Source organism: Streptopelia decaocto, assembly GCF_964273445.1.
Source record: "Streptopelia decaocto genome assembly, chromosome: 7".
NCBI classification, from domain to species: Eukaryota; Metazoa; Chordata; class Aves; order Columbiformes; family Columbidae; genus Streptopelia; species Streptopelia decaocto.
In genome coordinates, this window is record NC_138661.1 from 16,465,013 (window position 1) to 16,488,433 (window position 23,421).

The following is a 23,421-nucleotide window of genomic DNA, read 5'->3' on the forward strand; positions in this document are numbered from 1 at the left end:
TTCTTTTTTATCCTCTGGCCTCAGTGGTGCTCAGTGTGTGGCCTCAGTGTGTGCAGTAACTCAAGTTCAACAGCAAATACTGATGGTGATCTGGTAGAAGAGTGAGAGCTCATGTTCACCTGTTTCCAGGTAAAAAAGGAGGCCTAGAAGTGGGTGATGCTACTGATGGTGATCTGGTAGAAGAGTGAGAGCTCATGTTCACCTGTTTCCAGGTAAAAAAGGAGGCCTAGAAGTGGGTGATGCCACTCTTGGAGGGTGCACTCCCTGCCTGAGCTCTCCAGTGCTAAGCTGTTTCATGGAAGATAAGATGGCCCTGGGAACAGCTCTGTGAACAGTCACATTCATTCTAAAGGATAGTGTAAACTTGGCTTCTGTGTTTAGTCTGCAAAAGGTATTATTTTTAGTGAAATACAGTGGTTGGATTCTCTGCAGAATCTAATGCCCATGGCTTGTGGTTGCAATCTTCTCAGGAGCCTCAGGCATAGAGACATCAAAACTGTAAATCATAAGAGAAGTAAATGTCTATCTGATCAGTCAGGAAAAGCCCCTGACCATGTCCAGGCACATACAATGAAGTACACGGAGAGCTTTCAGGCCAGCCAGGAAAGCACATGTGAGTCTGTGGTGCTCCTCTGAGTAGGTGGTCCAGGACACTAGGATTCTGAGGTTGTTTTCTCACACACAGATGTGAGTAGACAAGTCTTTCTTCCATGATTTTCTTGTGTGCTTGAGTGATTTTTTTTATGTGGCCCTGAGTAGCTGAAATTAGTTCAGCAGACACCAGTGATGGTAGTGAGGCCATGTCTTGACGCACCTGGTGCCTGCATAGTGCAGCTTTTAGGAAACAGATTTCTCAGATTTCCTCATTTAGAAACAATCAGGAGGGAAGCAGCACCATCTGGTGAGCAAACAGCTTTTCTATCTCATCTCTGCATATGCTTTTGATCACTGCAGATTTTCATGTTGTCTAAAATGAAGCTATTGGTGAGACTCCTTATGGGAGTAGCATGGGATGAATATTAATCTCCTGGACTATTACATGGGACTCTAAAGGCAGAATATTGTCTTTAGAATTGTCTGTCCAAATCACAGAGATAAAAATCAGCCCTAAAGTGGACAAATTAGATATGTCCACAAAGAAGCAAGTTCTGGCAGTGAGAAAACTTAGTCCAGCTCACCTCCAGATATTCTGGTGGAATTATTCTAAGATAACTTCAGCTAATCCCAGTTTTCTCCGTTTTCTTTCTAGGATATACTACCCAAAATAAGTACTGCCATTCTCGGTTGCATGGTAGGGAAGAATATGTGATTGGGAAGAGGTAATATATTCAACAAATGTTATCACCAAATCTATTACAAATAAATTGCTTAAAGGAACACTGTCCTCCAGGTGTTGGCATGCTCTTGTGCCATGGTCTGGTTTGATTGAAAGCTCTTAATGGAAGCAATCTTTTATTGAATGTCTCTAATATATTATCACTATGTAACATAGCCAAAGAGAAGAAAAGAGGCAGAAAGGTAAATGGGTTTCCTTCCAGGCTGTTCAACAAGTCAATGTAGATTTGGAATTAAAACTGAAGAGCTTTTTACTTCTACTTCATGTTTATGGACAAACTGTTTTTCTGGAAATTATATGAGTCAGGGTCTTAAGATAGAAAACTTCCTGCAAGATTAGTTCCGTCAAATAGCGGGGCTAATTCCCTAAGAACTTTTTAGCACAGGTTCTCAGCTCATTGCTTTTAAATAAATTGTTAGCAAGTATTCTTGGTAGGAAAATCCCCCAGTCATTTAGACTATATGAGAATCTGCATCTTCTGCTTCATACTGAAAGGGTCTCTGTTGTCAGTTTATCACTGACCGATCACTTGCTAACCTAGAAGCCATAATAATATCAAATAGAATAGTAAATATGAAATAAGAAAGTAAGAATTACCATATTTTAAAGGCTTACAGAATGCAGATTCTATCATAAAAGTATTTTTCAATTTCAGAGATAGGGCCTAATAGAGCAGGCTTCTTTTATCTTCAAGTTTTAAACAGCAAAAGAGACCTCTACAAACTGCAGCTTCTGAGTCTTTTATAATCTTATGATTTTTAAAATCAACCATTATCAAGATTTTTGTGAGGGCTGACTCATGAGTCCTGGCTGTTTGTGATTGGCCAGTACTGAGTAACAGATGGATGATTCATGTGCAGATTGTACTTAATTATCTGTGAATTCAGAGCTGTAATAAAATGAAATTAATTCCATGAAAGTACATAAATTAAACACAAAATGCAGACATGTCATAACTACATAGAGCAAAACTATCAGGATTGGAAAAAAAAAAAACCAACTTTGGAAAACCAATATTTTACAGAACCCTTACAGCAAAACCATGCTATGTCCATTAGCTGTAATTTTGAGGCCAGGTCAGTTAAATTCCATGTCTACTTTGCATTCCAAATAAATAGAAATTGGCAGTTCAATGTGTATTTAGAAAAGTCCATCTATCTGCTGTGTTTTGTAATAAATATTACATGTGATAAGATAGGGAACAGGTGGTGACTTATGTTTAAAATGAAATGTTTCATTCCTTGGTATTCATGTTATTCTTAATAAATTATGACTGCAGCTGAGTAAACAGTTCACAGTTAATAATTTATCCAGAGGCAGCTTCTGAGTCGGCCTGCTGGATATGTGGAAATAGATCAGGCTTAGCTCTGGTGCTTTTCTTTAGGAGCTGATTTCTTTTCAAAGTCTGACTAATACATTGGCTCACTGATAGCTGGTTTTAAATATTCAGAATGGGAGCTCTCATGTTGAGTTACAAGCAGCCAGATATATGGAGAAGTATCATTTCAATGTCAAAACCAGAGGAGGAGGCCAAACTGTAAATCAGAACTACTGCGCACAGTAATTGAAAATGTAGTTACCAAGAACCCTTATGGTTCTTCCATTTGTCAATAACACAGTAGGTGCTATTGCAAACAGTCCTGCTTTTTAGAAATACTTACATCAAACACATAAATGTTCGAATATTTCATTATAGCTCAAAAATGTTTTGTCATTCCTATGCAGGTCTAGCTGTAACTGGATATTCAACTACTAATACAAATTGCTCCCTTTGATGTTATGGAGAAAGCAGGACCATGAGCATAACACTCTCTGACGACAGTCTCTCAAGTTGAATCATGTCGGTACAGAAAGGTGCAATTGGTTTAATATGCTTGCCCTTGCACAAGTTTTAGCAAACCTAGCTCATTATCTCCACAAATCCTTTGCAACTCTTTTATTGTTTCTTTGCCCTAGATTTCTCCTCAGAAATGCAGCGCACTGAGACATTCACATCCACATTTCCAAAGTCCCTTTGTAAGAGCTTACACAATGCAGAGTGTCAGCTCTGCAAAGGAATGTAGATACCACAGCCAAGTGTAACAGTTTAAGATAAATGTGTTGCCCTTTGACCAGTCCAGCATCTGATAAAAATAAGGCCTTGTTTTTTGTTAATGACATTGACCTCTGCTGTGCTGAAAATAAACTTACCCCAATGGTTTGGTTTGTCTATTAAGAGGCAATACATTACTTCACATTCTTATTTAAAGTGTTACATCATTTTTATTCAGAAAGAAAGAGCATCTCTTCCTTAGAGACAGTTTGCTACTTTCAATTTGCTACTGAAAAACAACCACTACCATTTTTCCCCTCCTGCAGTTGGGTACCTTATCAATCTGATTAAAAGTTTGTTTAAAGATCTCTTTTATGCCTGTTTGCTCAAATTCTATTTGTTGGTAGCAATTGATTGCTGCCCCCTTACATGAATTTTCTCCATCTTCCTTTACTCACAAAACATGCAGATTTCTGTGATGTACTTTCAAGGAATTCCTAGACCATTATTGTCAAAAGCACAGTGGTATTGCAGCCCTCCAGTGATCAGCCATGGTGTGTTTTCTGACAGGCTATGCTCCCCGGTCTCTAGCCTGCTGAAGGTGTTGTGCATTCAGCTAATCCATGCTGAGTTTTGCCTTTAGAGGTATTCTGGGTGAGAATGGCAGAAAGAGTTGGCAGAGACTTGCCAGGAGGCCTGGGAAAATTTTTCAAAAAAATCTGTCAAGAGCTGGAGAATATGGAAACTGAGCAAAAAAGAAAGTCATAAGATTCCTTATTCAGTGGGAATGACAGAATAACTCTTTCTACTTAATTAATTTTCTTACCTTAGTAATAGTTTCTCCTTTTTCTCCATAGGATTTTAATGCAAGAAGATGAAGACTACTTTCTACATAAGTTTGCTACTGGCCGGGCTTCAAGCTCTTGCCCATGGCCAGCTGCCACCCAGCCACCGCAATGGACATGATCCAAATGAACATAAACACCACATGCATCACAGAGGTGAAGCGGATGCTTGTCTCAAACTAGTACCAAGCAATGCTGACTTTGCATTTCAATTTTTTAAAGAGGTTACACTGGAGGCACCTAATAAGAACATTTTCTTCTCTCCTGTAAGCATCTCCACTGCATTTGCAATGCTGGCCCTAGGGGCTAGATCAACCACTCAGACTCAGATCTTGGAAGGACTCACCTTCAACCTTACAGACATTCAGGAGAAAGAGATACATGAAGGCTTTCACAACCTTATTCACATGCTGAGCCATCCTGAGAACAGGGTCCATCTCAACATGGGGAATGCCATCTTTCTAAAAGAGAAGATGAAACCTCTACAAAAGTTTGTAGATGATGCCAAAGCTCTGTATCAGCTGGAGGCTTTTACCACAGACTTCAACAATCCTAGGGAGGCTGAGAAGCAGATCAATGATTATATAGAGAGGAAAACACATGGGAAAATTACTAATTTGGTCAAGGACCTTGATCCACAGGCTGTAATGCTTCTGGCTAGCTTTGTTTTCTTTAAAGGTAAGTCCTCCAGGATTCTCAGTCAGTATTCCATCTTATCAACTGTTCTAATGTCAGCTACCTCATTTGGAAATTGCACTGGGGGAAATTTCAAATGTTCTTTGTTGAAACAGAAGAACCTCTAATAGCATATTGGAGGTGGTGGGGATGTAGCAGGACCCTGCTCGGCACAGGGAGCCAGCCGGGGGCCACACAGGCTTGGTTCTCTCTGTGGCAGCCTGGGGAGCTCTGCTCCAAGCTGCAGCCTCCCATGCAGCCTCAGCTCACTTTCATAGGTTTAGCCGTAACTCAGATTGCCCCACGTTCTTCTAATTTTCAGTGAAGGTGCTGAGACACATGCATGACCTAATCCTTTTCATGCAGGGGTGTCACACTCATTTTCACCAGGGGCCACATCAGCCTCGTGGTTGCCTTCAAAGGGCCAAATGTAATTTTAGGACTGTATAAATGTAGCTACTCCTACGTTTATACAGTCCTAAAATAACACCTGTTTTAATGTCTCTCTTTAAAGGTGTGCATGATTAAATGGCCTAATTTACTACATAGTCTTTTTTTTTAATTATCAGAGTCCTTTATGTATACACACTAACATATTTATATATGGAAGAAGCTAGTAATGAACAAGACAGGACGTTTTAAGGAGCAAAGTGGAAGCACAGTGTATTTCTGGTGTGGGTTAGATGTGCTCTTAAGCCTGACACAACAGAACTCGGATATGAGATCCTACATTAATTTTATCTACAAATTGAGGCTTATGATTAAAGTAAATAGAAATGAAACATACAGTATATGAGTACATAGATGATGCCAAGTAAGCCCTTAAATAACAACTTACAGAAAGGCCACTTAGGTCACCTAACCAGAAAATTGATGGTAGGAACAAAGAAAATGCCTAATTAATTCATTGTCATCTGAAAAATAAAGTTAAATTGGAATCTACTTCACTCTTTTGGCCAGGTAAAAGATTCTTGCCTTGCTGTGATACACATTTTAGAATGTTATGTTTGAAATTTTTGAATTTAACAAATGGAGGAATAGATGAATGTTATTATTGGTTATATAAAATTCAATTTATGATCAGATGGGACACGGAATACTCAGATGCATTCTCGTTCTCTGTATCAGGCAACTGGGAACAACCTTTTGAACCAGAGCACACTGAAGTAAGGGAGTTCTTTGTGGATGCTGAAACTACTGTGAAAGTCCCTATGATGTACCAGACGGGCAGATTTGACTTCTATTTTGATGAGGAGCTGTCATGCACGGTAGTACGGCTTCATTATAATGGGAGTGCTACTGCATTTCTGGTTCTGCCAGCAAAAGGAAAAATGAAGCACTTAGAACAAACTCTGGTCAAGGAAATCATACAGGAGTGGTCAGACCGTCTTTTCCAAAGGTAATCTTCTGACAGTCAGCTGCAGCGACACCTAGATTTATAGTCTTTTTTTCATTTTTTGGAATGCAAACACTATGAACTTGCTGATTCTGGGAACCAAGTAGGTTATTTTTGGCTTGTGCACCCTAGCTGTAAAAACCTTGCAGCTGGTTGGTATTTAACTATTTTCTTGTTGATGCCTGAGTGACTTGCCTCTCCCCCCAGCAGAGTGGAGGCCATCCTGATGGGTTCCCAGAAGTCCCAAATAGCAAACCTAGATTGGCATTTCTAAAACAGTCCATTAACTGAGTGGGAAGGTGGCAATTATAAGGCAAATCTCCTATACTGAGTTTTCAGCTAATGTGTTTTACCTCTCATATGTCATTAACACACTGTGACTCAGACAAGTCTAAATGTTAAATAAACCATAACTTAAACAGTTTGTAGTAATGCATACATACGTAATATGTCCTACACAAATATCTTCCTTGCAAGAACCATCACAGCACACAGTGGTTGTTAAAACAGGCTAGTGATTAATTGTGGGTGTCCTGATTTCCTGGCATTTTGTTTTTGAAACTATAAAAAACTAATGAGGTTCTGTTAGCTCCTACCATTGACACTAACATCAGCTAACGCGTTTTACAACCTTGTTTGTCTAAGAGGGAAGAGATCTTAGCATTAGCAGATGAGTAATATCAAGTTAATATGTGCCTAAGTTGCCAAGCTCTGTCCTGATTCACAACTAATAAGTCCGTGCAGTTCACACCCATGATTCTTGGTGCATCATTATAGAAATGCCAGCACAGTCAATAAAAACATAATGGGTAGCAAATTGGATAGGAGATAATTATGTGAGACCTCAAATATGAAAAAATACAAATGTATAATTCTCAGCTGCAAAATCAGGAAAATCCTTATCTAAATGAATTCTTTGTGCAAGTTCCTTCAAGATGAGCATAGGAATAAGTGCTTCATGGGAGAGGCTGTGAGAACCAAATGGCAATTTCAGTTCTACTATTATGTTGATGCCAGTGCTAATATACTTGTTCCCATCATCTTTTAGCACACTGGGCAGTATCACATAAAGGTACCAGCAGTGGGGTTTGGATCCTGTCCATTTTGCTGTTTAACCGAAGCTATCTCTTGCTGACATAGCAAAAGACTTGAGCTACCTAAAGGGTAATCACTGCAGTGGGTGACTCGGAGGCTCCAAGGATCCCTAGACAGTGCATGAAGATAAATCCAGTAGAACTCATAGTAAGCAGGAGCTGATCACAAAGGCAAACTCAATCATGAGCAGCCCATGGGAGGAAGAAAATTAGAGGACACGGTGTCCAAAGGTGCAGGCAGCCAGGCACAGACCTTCCCTGGAGCCATGCCAAATGCCACAGCTATGCGAAGAACACTCTTTTGCTTTGAAATGCTGGGGTTTGCCACAGTTCTCCCCTAGCAGACTCTGTCTGTGCCCCACTTCAGGTTCTCTACCTTCTTGAGGGACATGGACTGTCACCTCCGCACTTCATCTTCTCTGGCTGTAAAGAGGGGCTCTCATTACTGTCCTCCTTTGTGGATTGCTCTCAGGTTTGCTGAAGCAAAACGCCAGCAAGATATTTCCATTATTTTTATTATTATTATGAATTATAGTGCCTGTATCACTATCTATGATTCTATGATTCTGTGATCACCATGAGAAGCTCCAGGAATTGTTTTAGTGCTCTTTGTACAGTCAGGGCTGGTCCAGCTCCCTGGGGTTTGACAGTCACGAGAAGTACATGGCTTTCTCACCATTATTCATCTTGGTGACAGATCTTTCTCAGCATCTTCTGTGTTTTTCTTCTACCTAACAGCCTGATGAGGCTCTACTTCCCCAAATTTTCTATTTCTGGGAGCTATGAAATAACGAATACCCTTAGCAAGATGGGAATTGTGGATGTGTTCACCGACCAGGCAGATCTCTCAGGTATCACCGGTGCCCCGGAGCTGAAGGTTTCTAAAGTAAGTCTGTGGCTGTCAGCCTTTTCCCTTCTTTCAAGAACATGTACAAAAACCACTCTGTGGTAGCACCCTGAAACACCAGCTAAGTACAGCTCTCAGCTTCCTACTTTGCCTGTAGCTGGGCTCACCCTGGCCTCAGCCTGCGAGCTTACAAGAGTTTGGCTCTCAGTGACAGTGGAGATCAGACTAGTTTGCTGCACATCTGTTTTTTTGAAGACTGTATTGGCCAAGATCTCTTGGGGGGTATCTGGAACATGAGAGGAACATCAACCCCTAGCTCCTCAAAGGGGGCCACTAATGGTCCTGAGCACACCACAGCCTGTTTCAGGGGTGCAGACAAGCTCTTATGAGTGGAGCCTCCATCCCTCATCCAGTCTTCGGGGTAGAGGAAAACTAGTCTGGGACTTTTTTTTTTCTTTTTTTAGGAGATTTCTGTGGCTCTGTCCAGGTCCTCATTTAAAGCAGCCATGATTACAACACAGCTCACATCTCTGCTGCCATACTCACTTCTCAGCAAGAAGATCCTCCAAAGCAAGGCTGCTTTAAAAGGGATCTGATTAATCTCTCAGGTGGCTATTGTCTGCCCATAATGACTGTCTGTTTGTTTTTTTTTTCCTAGGTTGTTCATAAGGCTGCTCTGGATGTTGACGAGACAGGTACTGAGGCAGCAGCAGCAACTGCTGCTGAAATAGTGACAATGTCTCTTCCTCCCACCATTGAATTCAACCGTCCCTTCCTCATGCTGATTTTTGACAGAGATACAAACAGTACACTCTTCATAGGAAAAATAGTTAACCCAGCAGTTACTAGCTGAAGTGACATGAATTCTGCTTGCTGTTACTGATTAAAGAAGATGCAAAAATGCATGACATGATTTATTTCCATTTGTACCAGCTTAGTATATGGTTCCTTTTTAGCAAGAGTTTTCATTCTATGCTATTATAAAATATTATTGGTATTGACCATGACACTTGTATAAGAGGAAGCAAGAAAAATGTTTGAAATTCAGCTAGCAAAGAATGCCTTTTTTACTTGACTGAAAGACCTAAGATTTGCCAGCATTCAGAGAGAGACATTTGTATTACAATGGAAGACTCTGGCTTAATAGGTGGTTGTCAGCCAGAATAGCAGATAAAATTATTAACACTCTTGAAAACAAAGCAGAAGTTGTTATAATTTACCATAAGTAAGTAAACAAGAGATAGGAAGAGTTGGATCAACAAAGCAGGGTCAGAGGAGACTGAAGCTTCTAATGGAGACTGTACTAGCAATGTGAAAAGCTGTCTTCAAGAGAGAAAGAAATCTCCTTTCTCCACCAGAAACCTTATATCATTTTTAACATTAATCTAGCAGCAAATCTTCCTGAATTTCTTGCAGCTCAAAACAGAGCATGAAGAGCAAATCTGTTCTTACACCTGAACACTTTGAACAACATATTGCTAATACAACAGACTTAGCCCATGCAAGCAGCTGACTCCTCACACATGTATCCATTGGTGGTCAGAAAGAGCATGTAGATGGATGGGCAGGTGAGGTATTCGGATGGCAACTATATATTCATACTGTCAGCCTAGATTTGTGGAAAATGTACAATGAGGGTCTAGAAAATTGTAGATATATCAAGTGCTGTCCTTTTACAACTGACAAAGTAGATACACCCAATAATCATATTGCCCGACTCAGGTGTGTCAGTCCTGGTGGCACGGTGGTGGCAGGCACCCAGGTAGGACACAGGACAGTTTGAGGGCTAGCTGGTAACTGATTTCAACAGACCTGCCTTGGCAACATGTACCAGAAAGAGCACAGTTGCCCCATTCTTCCCTACAGTTGTGTATTTTGGAAGGAGTTGAAATGGTGTCATGGCATCAGGAATCACATTGGGAGCAGTCAAATGGCTTGGGAAGCTAACACAGCCTCAGCAAGGTCTTGTGTGCCCTCTGTGAAATTAAAAGCAGTGTGTGATTTTATCTGTCTGGTGCAAAGCACTGCCTCCCCTTTCACAGTCAAAAGAGAAACCCTCTTTCTGCTCTGTGTTCCTAGTAAAAAGCTCCCGTTAACTCTCGTACATGGTGTTTGACAGTGTTTTTTGACTAAATAGATGCAGTTTCTGTGTAGACAAGTGTATGAACAACAAACAAGAACCGATGGCAGGACTCCCAGTGAACGAGATGCATGTGCACTACATCGTCTTCCTGGCTCCTTCCTGCACTCAGCTCCATCTGTTTGGGTGGTTTCATGGCTTGACATGCACACAGTGTTAATTCATAAGGCACCCTCTCTAACTGTACAAGTTTCTTGTCTTCCTGAAATATGAATGCATGGTGCAGCATTGATAAGGTCAGTCTTAGCCATCATCACTCCTGCTGCTAAAGAGCAGGCATTCTGCAAAGCCACAGTAAAACCTTTAGGGATGAGAGAGCTCAAAGAGGTGAGCTATGTATTGAATTCTCTAGAATTACACCAATTTACACCAGTTGAAAAACTGACATAATTGATTTTATTGGAGTGATCCTTAGTTTAGATCAAGAAATGTGGAAGAAACAGAGGTCCCAGATGCAGTTACCTGTAGCAGCTGAAAGAGTAAGTGTTGTTCACTCCCTTTAAAACCACTTTGGAGTGAATGGAGGCATATACATAGAAATACAGCATAGCAGAAGGAAGGCTATCCCCATGTGGTTCTGGGAGAGATGTGAAGATCAAGAAGATCCCTCACATCAGCTACATCAGCTTTTGCAGGCTGTTAATCCACAGTTTGGGAAGGACTTTCTTTCCTACCCTCAGTACCTGGCTGCTCTCACAGACACATGCCCCCTTCAGAAGCAGGGTGTGGGAATTCTGTACTCCTCCCATATTCCAGGAAAATAAGCCCATGGGGCCATAGGAGGAAGGTGCAGGGCCAAATGTGCTGCCACACAGGACTGACACTCTGCAGCTTGTGTTTCCTCTCTCGCTGCCTCTCCTATATGGTGTCTCTGTGTTTGTAAAACATGCTGGGGAGGTTGTAGGGCCAGCAGGCGAGGTGGCACCACAGGTAAACCAGCCATGGGGAGACAGAGCAGTGGCAACGCGAAGTGTCTGCCATTCCCACAGGGGATTTCCTGCCAATGCCAAAATAGGTATTCGGGAGCTCTCTGCCAGACTTGCTTCAACAGGCAGTAGCTCCTGGTGTATTGACATCATGCTGTGATTTTCCACTGCAGGATTTGCCACAGACAGTGTTGAAGAAGAGGCAGGCACCACACTTAGCACAAAAGAGCAGCAGACAGCTTGCTCCCTGCCTACATCCACGCTGCACTGCGCCGTTCATTATGTGGCCCATTCTCATCTCTCCCCCTCATCCACCGAGTCCTACTCTCCAAATCCTGCTCTCGTCGCCACGAGCAACACCAAACAGATTTTCCGTATTACACTCACTCTTCGCGTTTCCTCTCCACACCAGATCTTTTTCACAACCTCCCACTCTCCCTCTTGCAGACTAACATTTTATACTTCCCACCCACCGGTGCCATTTGTTCGTGCGGGAGGTGGACGCTGCTGGCTCAGCTGTAGCTCCTGCTCTACCAGCAGGTCCTGCTCTCCTCCTTCCCAAGAAATGGAGGGTGGGAGGCAACAGGGTTCAGACCAGCCTGAAGGCAGTCATGGCAGAGAGGGAAAGGCTGGGTAGAAAGGCAAGGCTTCAGATCACTGGGCTATTCCTACTCACTGAGATGGTCAGTGTGTGAGTAGAAACGAGCCAGAGGCACATCACAGGAGCAATTAACAACAAGGTTCGGTAGCTGTTGAAACAGCTGACACAACTAATGGGCATGGGGATGGGACTCACAGCTGCTCTTGTGATGCTCCCAGGTTTGGGTGACCTGGTTGTCCCCTGGCCAGGTGGACAGCCCCATATCATTAACTGCACGAGGGTCATGCCATGGGTTAAAGCCTGACAGCCTCCAAGTACCACATCCTGCAGCAGCCTCCCCGGTTCACATGCCATTTCTGGAAGGAGGTTTTGGGATATGTTTTTCTCTTTTCTCACCATCATCCGAAGCTACACCTGAGGGAAAGGAACCAAAACTCTCCTCATTTCACACCCCATATCCTTCAGCCTCCCTACAAAGAGAAGTCAGGGGAGAAACTCTCCATTTACACTTCAGGCAGGTGTAATCTGATAGCTCTTGTTCAGCATGAAAAGAGACATGGGTCAGCATAACCCTTGCAAATACAGCAGTGTTGTTGCTTGTTACACAGATACCTGCTTTGTGTAAAACTAACAGCACAGGCCTCAGATCTCCACACGTGTCAGGATTTGCTTGGACTTGTCCTGGCCTGCCTGAGGTTTTGTTTCAGCTTCTTTTTTTATAACAGTAATTATCCAGCAATCAAGTTCTATTACCTAATTTGTTTAATTTTTTTCCTTAGATTTATATGATTGTATGGTATAACGTTTACATATTGTTACATATATAGATATCTCTGTACCTAGGAGATATCAAGAGCAAGTAGTTATTCTGCATAGAGTGGAGTGTCTATGGCCCTAGAACAAAAAATAAAGGAATACAGGCATGGCAGATGATAGCAGGGGACTTGGGAGTACAGGTACAGAATGATTCTGGAGCCCTCAGGGCTATAAATCTCTTGCCAGGGCTCAGTTACGGGTCATTAAAGGGTCACAGCCTTGGGAGATGGGTAAAACCAGTTTGGGGGTTAACTAGTAGAACAGAGATTGAGTATCCAGTGTATGTAAACACTGCACAGGTAGTAAACACAGGTGTAATGTGGAGCTGTGAACCAAAGAAGGAAGAACAAGGGGTAGAGCACATAAGCAGTGTATAAAAATGACCCCAAGCAGACCCCAGAGCAGAGAGGTAGCACTCACGACCCTCATACTCCTCCTGGTGAGGATGCAGGATGCGGCTGTCCTGACGTCCCCTTAATGCTGAAGCCATAGACCTGAGGAACCAGTGGGGCAGAGAAAGGGTGAGCATAACAGCAGAGAATGGGGAAGATACTAAAAAGTTTCTGTGTATTAATTTTAATTGTACATAATCTGAACTGTTAGGATTGTAAACAGACTAATAAGTATTGGGTAAGACTGTTAAGATTTTAAATATACTACTGTTCAATTCTCATCTTTGCATACAAGGCATTTTTTTTCATCTTAACAGGATTTCAAATGTAAGAAATTGATGGGAGTTCAACCCACCTACTCTATTACTTGGATGCAAAAAAATTGGTAACGTCAGCGGGTCCCCTGCACACCTGGGTAGAGCTAAAGGACAGAACAACCCTATTGCTTTCTTGCTTCCTACCTGCGATATAAAATACCCCATACAATACAAGGAAATCTGTTAAAGGAGTGGATCTGTTAAAGGCAGTGCAACAAGCATCAGTAAGACTCCTTTTTCTTTAGCTCCTTATCTTATCTGATACACTTTGTTACTCAGTTACCAAATATTTAGCAACTTGACCAAAAGCAATATTTTTTTTTCCCCTGGATAGCCATAAAAAATAAAATTTCATCATTATTTATTCTGTCTTATCTTCAGTAACTGAGCCAGTCAGCTACAGATCAGTTAAAGACATCAGCCTACCTATAGCACTGACATGGAACAGCAGCTCACCAAGAGGAGAGGAAATCACAGCTAAAACAGTAGGTTGCTTTCTTCACAGATGCATGGAAAAACTATTTAAAAACAAATCTTCCCAACTGTAAGTGAGTGCAGATGTCCTTCTGTGACCATTACACAGAAGTTGCTATGGCAAAACCCGTGTGTGCTTATTCACGTGTCAAAATCACCATGTTCAGAGAACCCAGCTGCTAGCCAGACCTGATGCTGAAACGAACAGTCTCATTGCTACTGGGTCACTGATGACAGCCAGCATTTTTAAGGACAGCTTGTTGCAGGCCAGGGATGAATGTGGTTGTACAGGTTATCGGTTGGACAAGACCAGTGTGAGAATCTGATTGTGTTTGTGATCGCTCTTTAGGAAATCTGAAGATATTAATTTGAGGTACTTGTGTTAGAGCTTGGTCTAGTTCTACACATTATTTTACATTGGTGAGTTTGATGTGAGTTTTTACGCAGAGAATCTATTTGCCTGCTAAATGAAGCAGCTGAGAGATTATCAGACTACCTAGTGTGTTGAAATAGCTGGCTTTAAAACAAGGGAGATATAACTGTTTAACTAATGTAACATGTTTGGTCACAGGTAAAAGTCTAGCATGACTTAATATTTGTATAACATATAAAACTTTAACAAAAGCTGTAGCAATATATACTAGAGGGATTTATTTTTCATATATTCTCAAATTATATCCTGAGTTTCTCATGCAGTAGTGGGGAAAAGATATACTTCTGGAGTGGCTTTGCAGTGGAAATGAGCTCAGACTGTCATGCCAGGCAGCAAGGGTGTAGATGACCCATTAGCCCACCGGCATTTGTCAGGGAAGCCGGGCTGATTCAAGTGACTCAGTGTCTTCCCAAACTGCCAGACATTGTACATATTTTTCTTCATGAAGCCGACTTCCTCTGGTCACAGAAGAAAAATTTTCTAATGATTTCAGATTTTAGTGAAATACAAATGTAAGTTTCATGAACCAAAGGGTGTGTTTAATCTGGTGGATGCAGAGAAGCTCATCCTCCCTGGTTAGCACAGGAGGTTGTCTTGAACTGCTTCTGCCCACTTCCACCAGGATTGGTGGTGCTGGGGCTGAGCCTGGCTACATACAAGGCTGCTTGGGTTGAGAAACCAGGGGTATCCCTACAGTGAGGGCTGAGGATAAACAGGAGCTTGAGTGGAAGGAGGAATGGGGTTGTGGCTCCCAGCCTCACTGCCAAGCAGAGAGACACTGGCCACGATGCAAAAGCCCCAGTGCCTGCTGACTGTCAGCTCTGCAGCCCCTGCCCACGCTATCCATGTTGTCCATGAAGCTGGAAGTCTGGAGTATAAGCGTGTTTGTTGCCAGACTCAGAGGCATGATCTCTCCTGCAGAAGAAACACCAACTTCAAATGTCCCCTTTAACCTGGTAACAGCAAACCCCACATTTTTAGGATATGACAAATGGGATCACCATATTATTGCAGAATCGAAAACAGACACTCAAGGCAGCCATCACCACGTCTTGTTTCAGCTTAGTCCTCCCTACCATATATTTCACAGTGTCACCAATGCAAGTTGCGTTACCAACACAGGGCATACCTCAACAGCTCATTAAGTGCTTCAGGAAGAGGTGAGTCCCTCATTCCCTGTAGATGGCAAAGTGACTAAGACTGTACAACAAGGTAGCACAAAATCCAGACATTTTTGAGATTACTTGGAGACTGAAATGACAGCACTTTATAACAGAGGTTTCTCCCTAGCTTAAATCCATTACTGATGGCGTTACAGAAGGAATGGTGTGGTTTAGGATTCTGCTCCCTCCTGCCTGTTCCTCTCCATGGCTGAGCAGTGCTGGTGCTGCTGGACATGCCAGCAGTGCCTTGCTGGGTGGACTGACCTCCACCAAGGCATGTTTTCTTCTCAGCTTCCTTCCCCACATCTGCTCTCAGGTGACTGATTTGCAACCATTCCTGAGAAAACCCTGGGTAACATGCAAAGCTATGTTCAGTGTCATTGTATTTCTTTCCCACAGATGCATTCACACACAAACATGCATGTGTAGGCACACACACTCCCATCTTTATTTTATGTTTGTGGTCACAAAAGTATTAACCATTGTTATTATAACTAAACCAAATGACTATATGAGATTGTGGCTCAGGTACTCTCGATGAGCTGCAGAGATTCTGTGAGAAAATGCTTTGCTAGCTTGTATCTTTGTTTTCCAGTCTTTCAGGGTAAATTTAAGATAACCCTCATGTTTGCTTTGCAGCAAGCATGCTGACTTTGCATACTTCTCCCACCCCCATATCCTATTGCTTGATTTTAAACTAGGAGATCAAACTCTGGGCAAAGACTCCATTGTACAGCTTATTTTTCTTTTCAGCAGAACTGAGAACGAGAAGTATTTAGATTTCATGAGTGCTTAGGGCCAAATTTCCAGGCTGGCTTCAACTTTTGCTTTCACAGCCTCATCTATTTAAGCTTGTTTGCTTGCAGTACTATGCTGCAGACTGGCCTCAGCCTCTGCATCTATCACATCTACTTGAACCAGATATGCTGTTACTGACAAAGACTGCAGCATGTGCATAATTAATTACTAAGTTGGTTCTTGCTTGAGCAAGGACAGTTAAACCCACAGCTTGCTCATTGAAGTAATACAGTTATGTCATTATACAACTGCTTCATACAGAGACTGTTTATGCCACTTTTTCTGAGCAGCACAAGCTGTATAATTGCTCCTACGGGGAGTCTCTCACTGGCTCATCTGTCAGTGAGAATTGTAAACCCATCACACCATGGCAGGTCTGGTCACTCCCAGGTTAAGAGCTGATCTCTAAGTCAGGTAAGTCACACAGACCCAGCAAGATAGTAGATCAGCTCCTGTGACGCTGGCTGGTAGTGGAAGCTGTGAGTTTTGCAAGGCTTCACATGTTGAATTTTCATGAAAAAGGCAGAAACAGTTGCATTGATTTCCAAAAATTATATTTGACCTGTAATCCACCTTCGCATTAACATTGTATGTGCTCAAGAAGAAGGTTCTGCTATGATCTAAAGGACTTGGGCGGGGAATAACCTAATGAAATTTAACAAGGGAAAGTGTAGAGTCCTGCATCTGGGCAGGAACAACCCCAGGTTCCAGTATAGGTTGGGAAATTACATATTAGAGAGCAGTGTAGGGGAAAGGGACCTGGGGGTCCTGGTGGACAACAGGATGACCATGAGCCAGCACTGTGCCCTTGTGGCCAGGAAGGCCAATGGCATCCTTGGGTGTATTAGAAGTGGGGTGGTTAGTAGATCAAGAGAGGTCCTCCTTCCCCTCTACTCCGCCCTGGTGAGACCACATCTGGAATATTGTGTCCAGTTCTGGGCCCCTCAGTTCAAGAAGAACAGGGAACTGCTGGAGAGGGTCCAGCATAGGGCAACGAAGATGATTAAGGGAGTGGAGCACCTCCCTTATGAAGAAAGGCTGAGGGAGCTGGGTCTCTTTAGTTTGGAGAAGAGGAGACTGAGGGGTGACCTTGTTAATGTTTATAAATATATAAAGGGTGAGTGCCACGAGGATGGAGCCAGGCTCTTCTCGGTGGCAAACAATGATAGGACAAGGGGTAATGGGATCAAGCTGGAACACAAGAGGTTCCACTTAAGTGTGAGAAAAAACTTCTTCTCAGTAAGGGTGACAGAGCACTGGAACAGGCTGCCCAGGGAGGTTGTGGACTCTCCTTCTCTGGAGACATTCAAAACCCGCCTGGACATGTTCCTGTGCGACCTCACCTAGGCGTTCCTGCTCCAGCAGGGGGATTGGACTAGATGATCTTTTGAGATCCCTTCCAATCCCAAACATACTGTGATACTGTGATACTGTGACTAGTTTAAAGCAAATAGTTCTAGGGTCAAAATTTTCTGTACAGAAACTTCTGTTCTAGCATAAGAAATTATTTTTTTATTTGTCGCCTGGCAAAAGTTTAAGCTCAACCAAGAATTCACACTTACACTGCAATGAAAGTCCTCACAAGACATCCATCTTCTGTAGCCCATCATGTTACACATTACCTGGGAAGAACAATTTAATCTGGTACACAATAGCAGGAGTCTGAACATCTGAACACATCATCACATATGGTCCATATTACTCATGTAGAAGTCTAAGAAGGAGTTGAAACCTGACCTCTGGAGCATGTTAGAAGCAAAGACATTTTCTTACACTGTCCAACCTGTATGGAGTACAGATAAGGTGGATTGTCAACCTACCTAAAGTATTACAGTAGGTCCAATGACTATATTCTTACTATAGAAAGGGACTGCAGAAGATCTTTGTGTCCAAGCTTAGATCTCCCAATGCATATAATGCATGTGATGTGCCTAAGCTATAACGATGGTCAAGCTGAAGACAGGAGTTTTGGTGGCAAGTTTATGAACCATGATGCTGAAGACTAGAGTCTGTTCTCAAGCACTCTCTTGATACAGAGTCCTGGATTTCATGTGATTATTACACTGACGTTCACAAGAGCACTTCTTTTCCCATTGGTCAGAGGGAGTAAAGTCTTGTTAAATATAGCCACTTGCTCAATAAAATGCAGTTGAAATATTCTATTCACCCTACATTTATCTTCTACTAAATAGAAATGTTGGCTAACAGAAGTCTGACCACAGGACTGGCTGTCCTTTAGAAGGACAATGATTGGAACTTGAAGACAGCACGGCTCAGTGAAGAAGAATGGGTGGTGATCTGTAATTTAAACCTCCTGTCAATGCAAATGCTTCCATGCCAAAAAGAAAAATGAATACCCCCATCAAACGCAAATTATATGATGCAGAAATCTCACATTCATTCTATAATCAGCTGCTGCCCAAGGTTATTGTCATTTAGTATGGAATGACTTCAGTGGGATCCCAAAATTGTTTCATTATACAGGGTGAGAAATAGGTGTTTTCAATCAAAAATGGCAAAGAAGGAACAACTGAAGATGTTAGATGAGGCCTTCTGGGAGACATCTTGGATATGTTCGATGACTTACTCTGATCCAGCCACAGCCCCAGGAAGTGTCGGAAGTAAGACTGCTCACACACTGGAGACACCACTCACTTTAAAGGAATAAATAATACAGCGTCTTATGGGCTTTTAAATGCTTCAGTTTTGCACAAAATCCTTTCCTTTCCAAGAAAAGGCATATAGAAAAGTGCTGATATTGTGCTTATGGCTGTAGCACAGAAAAGGAAGACTAACCTACAGCTGAATCTTCAGAGAGGCCCTGATCACGAAGGTGCTTTAAGCTGGCTAATGGTCCACATCCTCTGAAAACACAGCTTTCTACTGCAAGTGAGTCAGCACCCAAAGAGACTGCATTCCAAGTGCCAACCATGTGGCAAAATCCTGTCACTAACCAAGGAATAGATCTTGGATGTCCAGTCACGCTTCACGGACCAATTAAATCTTGGGCCAGGTTTTGAGTGTTTCCAAGGACAGTTGCTATTTCTGAACTCTGTTCAGTAAAGTCTCAGCCTTCTGCTACCTTCACTGTCTTCCTTTTCTCCTCCACTCCTTCCATCTGTCCTATCACCCCCTAGGTGTGGATACTTACATAAAAACTGCTCAGCATAAGCAGATCTCACTACTCTTTGTTATCCATCAAGAGAACATTAAGGTTGTACCTACCTCCAACAAACTGATGGACTTAATTTACCAGCATAAAATTAAATATCCAAAAGTAAACCCATGCACAATACTTTTGTGTATATAAACAGTTACCTGACCTGCAAAATCAGTGAAACCTGGCTTCCATCACTGCTCTGGTGTGGATTCTCTGATGTCTAACAAAGACAAGCTCATCAGCTTCTCCCATATTGCAGGATGTAAAAGTGTCTCTGTCCTGGATCAGGTCATTTAATTTCATGAAATTCATATTAATTTGGTGTGTTTCAGATCTTTATTATTTTGTCAGATTAGGTGCAAAAACAAAAAAAAAAAAAGAGAACACTTTCAAAATATATAAAATGGAATGGAGAGAAGGCAAGAGAGAGAGAATGAGACGGAGAAAGTGTAACCTGAATTTCTTTAAAACCAAACAAGCTCAAAATTCACGAAGACACAGTTGCAAATTTGGGTGGCACTTTAGCCAGAAAATATCAGGAACTGGCAAATGCAACCAAGTGCTGTAGTGCTCAAGGAATCCTCTCAAAATAACTACAAACTTTTCACTTATTTCCCATCAAGAGTGAGAGAGATTCATGCCATTTGCTCCATTTCCCAAATAATTTTTCTAATATAAATGTTATTCTCACTAGCAATGTATTTGTGTCCTTAAAAAGTTCAATTTCAAAGATGAGTAAGGTTGCTAAGTGACATTAGCATTTAAATCAAGGAAATGAATAATTAACACCTCACATCTGGCACTGCCCACATATTAAATGCAATAGTCTTACGAAATATAAAGAAAACCTTCTTTCAGTCCCCACACAGCTCATAGACAGGAGTTGTTGTCCATTTGACTATTTCAATGTCTAATTCTTTTCCTTATAGGAAGGAAACAATGGAAATATTAGTTACAAATTTTCAACTGATAGTGAGTTTTTAGTATAATATGTCTGTTTCTTGAAAATTGATGTTATATATGTGATCAAGTGATAGACACCAAATATCCAGTGTCTCTGGCTTTACATTTGAAAATGATCATTATGGATGTCTCTTGTATTTAACAGCATGTAATTTATTGTCATTTTAACTCAAGCTCACAAGAGTTATGCTGTTGCCACATGAGAGCTTCATATGGTGTTTGATGAAAATGTTCATGTCTTCTTAGAAATCTGCCCTTGCTTCTCCACTTTAGTTTTATTGTTTTCAGGTAAACTCAGATATTACCTTTAGGAATCTCGAGAAGAGACTGATCCCAAGACCAGCATGCAGAACTTAATAGAAGGACACAGATACTGACTTGTCCCATTGAAGACCAGGTAGAATAAAGTGCTGAAGTAGTTTAAACAAAGACACCAAGTCCTGTACGAAAACCAACCACTGCTTAAATACTTTTGGAAAGAACAGTCAGGTAGATACATAATTTCTCCAGGAAGAAAAGTTGCTTTTGAATATCCACCACATGCAGCCTACAGGAAGCCCACATTCAAGCCATAAGAACTAGTACAAGACCTGTATGGAATCATAGAACCATTTCAGATGGAAGAGACCCTCAGGATCATCGAGTCCAGTCATAACCTAAACTAATTCTAGCACTAAACCATGTCCCTAAGAACGTCGTCTAAACACCTTTTAAACATCTCCAGGGATGATGACTCCACCAGTTTCGTGGGCAGCCTGTTCCGATGCCTGACAACCCTTTCCATGAAGAATTTTTTTCCTAAGATCCAATCTAAACCTCCCCTGGTTCAACTTGACGCCATTTCCTCTTGTCCTATCACTTGCTGCTTGGGAGAAGAGACCAGCCCCCTCCATGCTACAACCTCCTTTCAGGTAGTTGTAGACAGCGATAAGGTCTGCTCTCAGCCTCCTTTTCTCCAGGATAAACAGCCCCAGTTCCCTCAACTGCTTCTCATAAGACTTGTGCTCCAGACCCCTCACCAGCTTCATTGCCTCCTCTGCACTCTCTCTAGTACTCCAAGTTTAAAAGGAAACAAAAAAAACCAAAACCCACAATGCAGAGCTCTTTGCCAGCCACTCTGGGCAATGTGCCTAACACTAGCTCACATTCATTTGGTACTCAGTAAACCTCAGCACATTCCATAAGTGCAGGTGAGCATCTTCTGCTTTTCTTTTACAGAGGCCAAAGTGCAGAGGTTTCTTCATTACATCAAGTACTTGCTTCAGGCCAGACAGTCAAAGAGTGCAGGTCACAGGAACTCAACTTGATGAGTACAGCAGTAGGGAGATGCATGCGCGGTGCATGTAAACGTGGAATTTGGATATGGAGTAGTAGGAAAATACATCACATTCTAAGTTCAGGTGATCAGAAGCCATTGATGTCAATACTTCCTGGCACTTGGAAGGTGCAATACTAATTTTTCCCCTTAGACATGCTAATCTCTTAGATGCTTTATCATTCCTACCTTTAAAGTTGACTCTCTCAGGAACTTAAGATAGAAATGCACTTGCATTTCACATCTTCTGGAGAAACTTTGAGATGCCCTCCCAAGAGAACAGAAATATCTTCCAGTGCTGGTTATGTTTGTGTCACCTGCCTGCTTAAGTGCTGCCTCATGATACAAACTTAGTAAGACACAGAGGAGGGCAGCTGTCCAAACAGCAAATTTATCCTTCTTCCTCTCAGAGAACTAAAGGTTCTGATGACACCTGCTGGCTCCATGAGGACCAGGCAACCCCCACTGCAGCTCTTGGCTTCTTGTATGTAAAATCACAGACCAGATACATTATCGAGTATGAAAATGTTCCTTTGCTATGAGTCAGAGCATTATAGGAAACAAGGCTGGGAGTGACTTTAAAAGATCCTTTACTCCATCCCCCCAGAATAAAGCAGGGTTAACACTACTCCCATCATACCTGATGGATGATGTTTTTACCTGTTAGTGAAAACTGATAGTACTTCTCTGGACACACTACTACAGTGTTCCATCATTTTTGCATTCCCTATAAAAGCTTCCACAGTTAGAAAGATATCCTATTAAGAGATAGTTATAATTTTATTTGTGTGTTCAAGGACAATTAGAAAGCACTTGACTGTGACGTTGAAAATATTGAGATACTTCAGCCCTATGTTATGAAATACTACAGTTTTACTGCTTGTCCATCTGGTACAGTAACACACTCATCCCACCCCAGGAGAGATGCAGGAATACATCCCTTTCAAAGATGCTTCCACTACAGGAATGCTCCCATATGAACAATTAATGGGTCTCAATCTCTATGTAAAAGCTCAGGCTTATACACAGTGTAGGTGTGGAGCCATCAGGGTGTTTGCATCCAGCTGATTTCAATTATAATGTGCGTCTTTGAGTGGGAGAAGCAGCAGCCACCTTGATGAATCATCTTGTTGACAAACTAGGTATGTTCAAGAGACTGTATAAAGAGCTGTTTTATAACTGTTAGAGCATGTTAGTTTATGTGTTATGAGTAATTTCACAGTGAGACTTCAGAAGAAATACAGATCCTTGAAAGTCATCTCTGTGTATCATCTCCTCAACTACTGGTACACTGCTATTTTCTTTAAGAAACGTGGAAGAGGTTAAATCAGATTCAGCCCAAATATTTTCCTAAATTAACACCTTTTACCCTAATTCTTCTCATCAAACTCCAGCCTGGACAATATTTCTGACTGATTTTGATTAGCTCCATCAAGGCTGGGATAAATATCCTGCATCTACCCTTGAGAAACCAAATAGGTAGCCACTAGCTGAGGACAGAAATTCACAGGGCCTAAAGTGAAAATGTGTCTATTTGGTTACTACCTTGTTTGAATATGGCAAGAAACTCAGTTCCAAAAAATCTCTTACTGGGATCCTGGTACAAATGTATTTAATTAAACCACCAGTTAGCTGGTGTCTTGGTACTTCAGTCATGCCCATCATATCTCACAGCCCACTTCGAAGCTCAGCTGTGGT

At 41.8% G+C, this 23,421-nt stretch overlaps 1 protein-coding gene across 1 annotated transcript; it reads left to right on the forward strand.

Annotated features, from left to right (window-relative positions):
- Window positions 1-4,242: 4,242 nt before the first annotated feature.
- LOC309442646 (alpha-1-antiproteinase 2-like) lies at window positions 4,243-9,078 on the forward strand (the record flags this gene model as incomplete). The annotated part of the gene is made up of 4 exons (XM_082058710.1): window positions 4,243-4,891; window positions 6,017-6,287; window positions 8,117-8,264; window positions 8,884-9,078. The coding sequence occupies 4 exons, from the start codon at window positions 4,243-4,245 to the stop codon at window positions 9,076-9,078; spliced, it is 1,263 nt and encodes a 420-aa protein (XP_081914836.1).
- Between the last annotated feature and the right edge of the window lie 14,343 nt (window positions 9,079-23,421).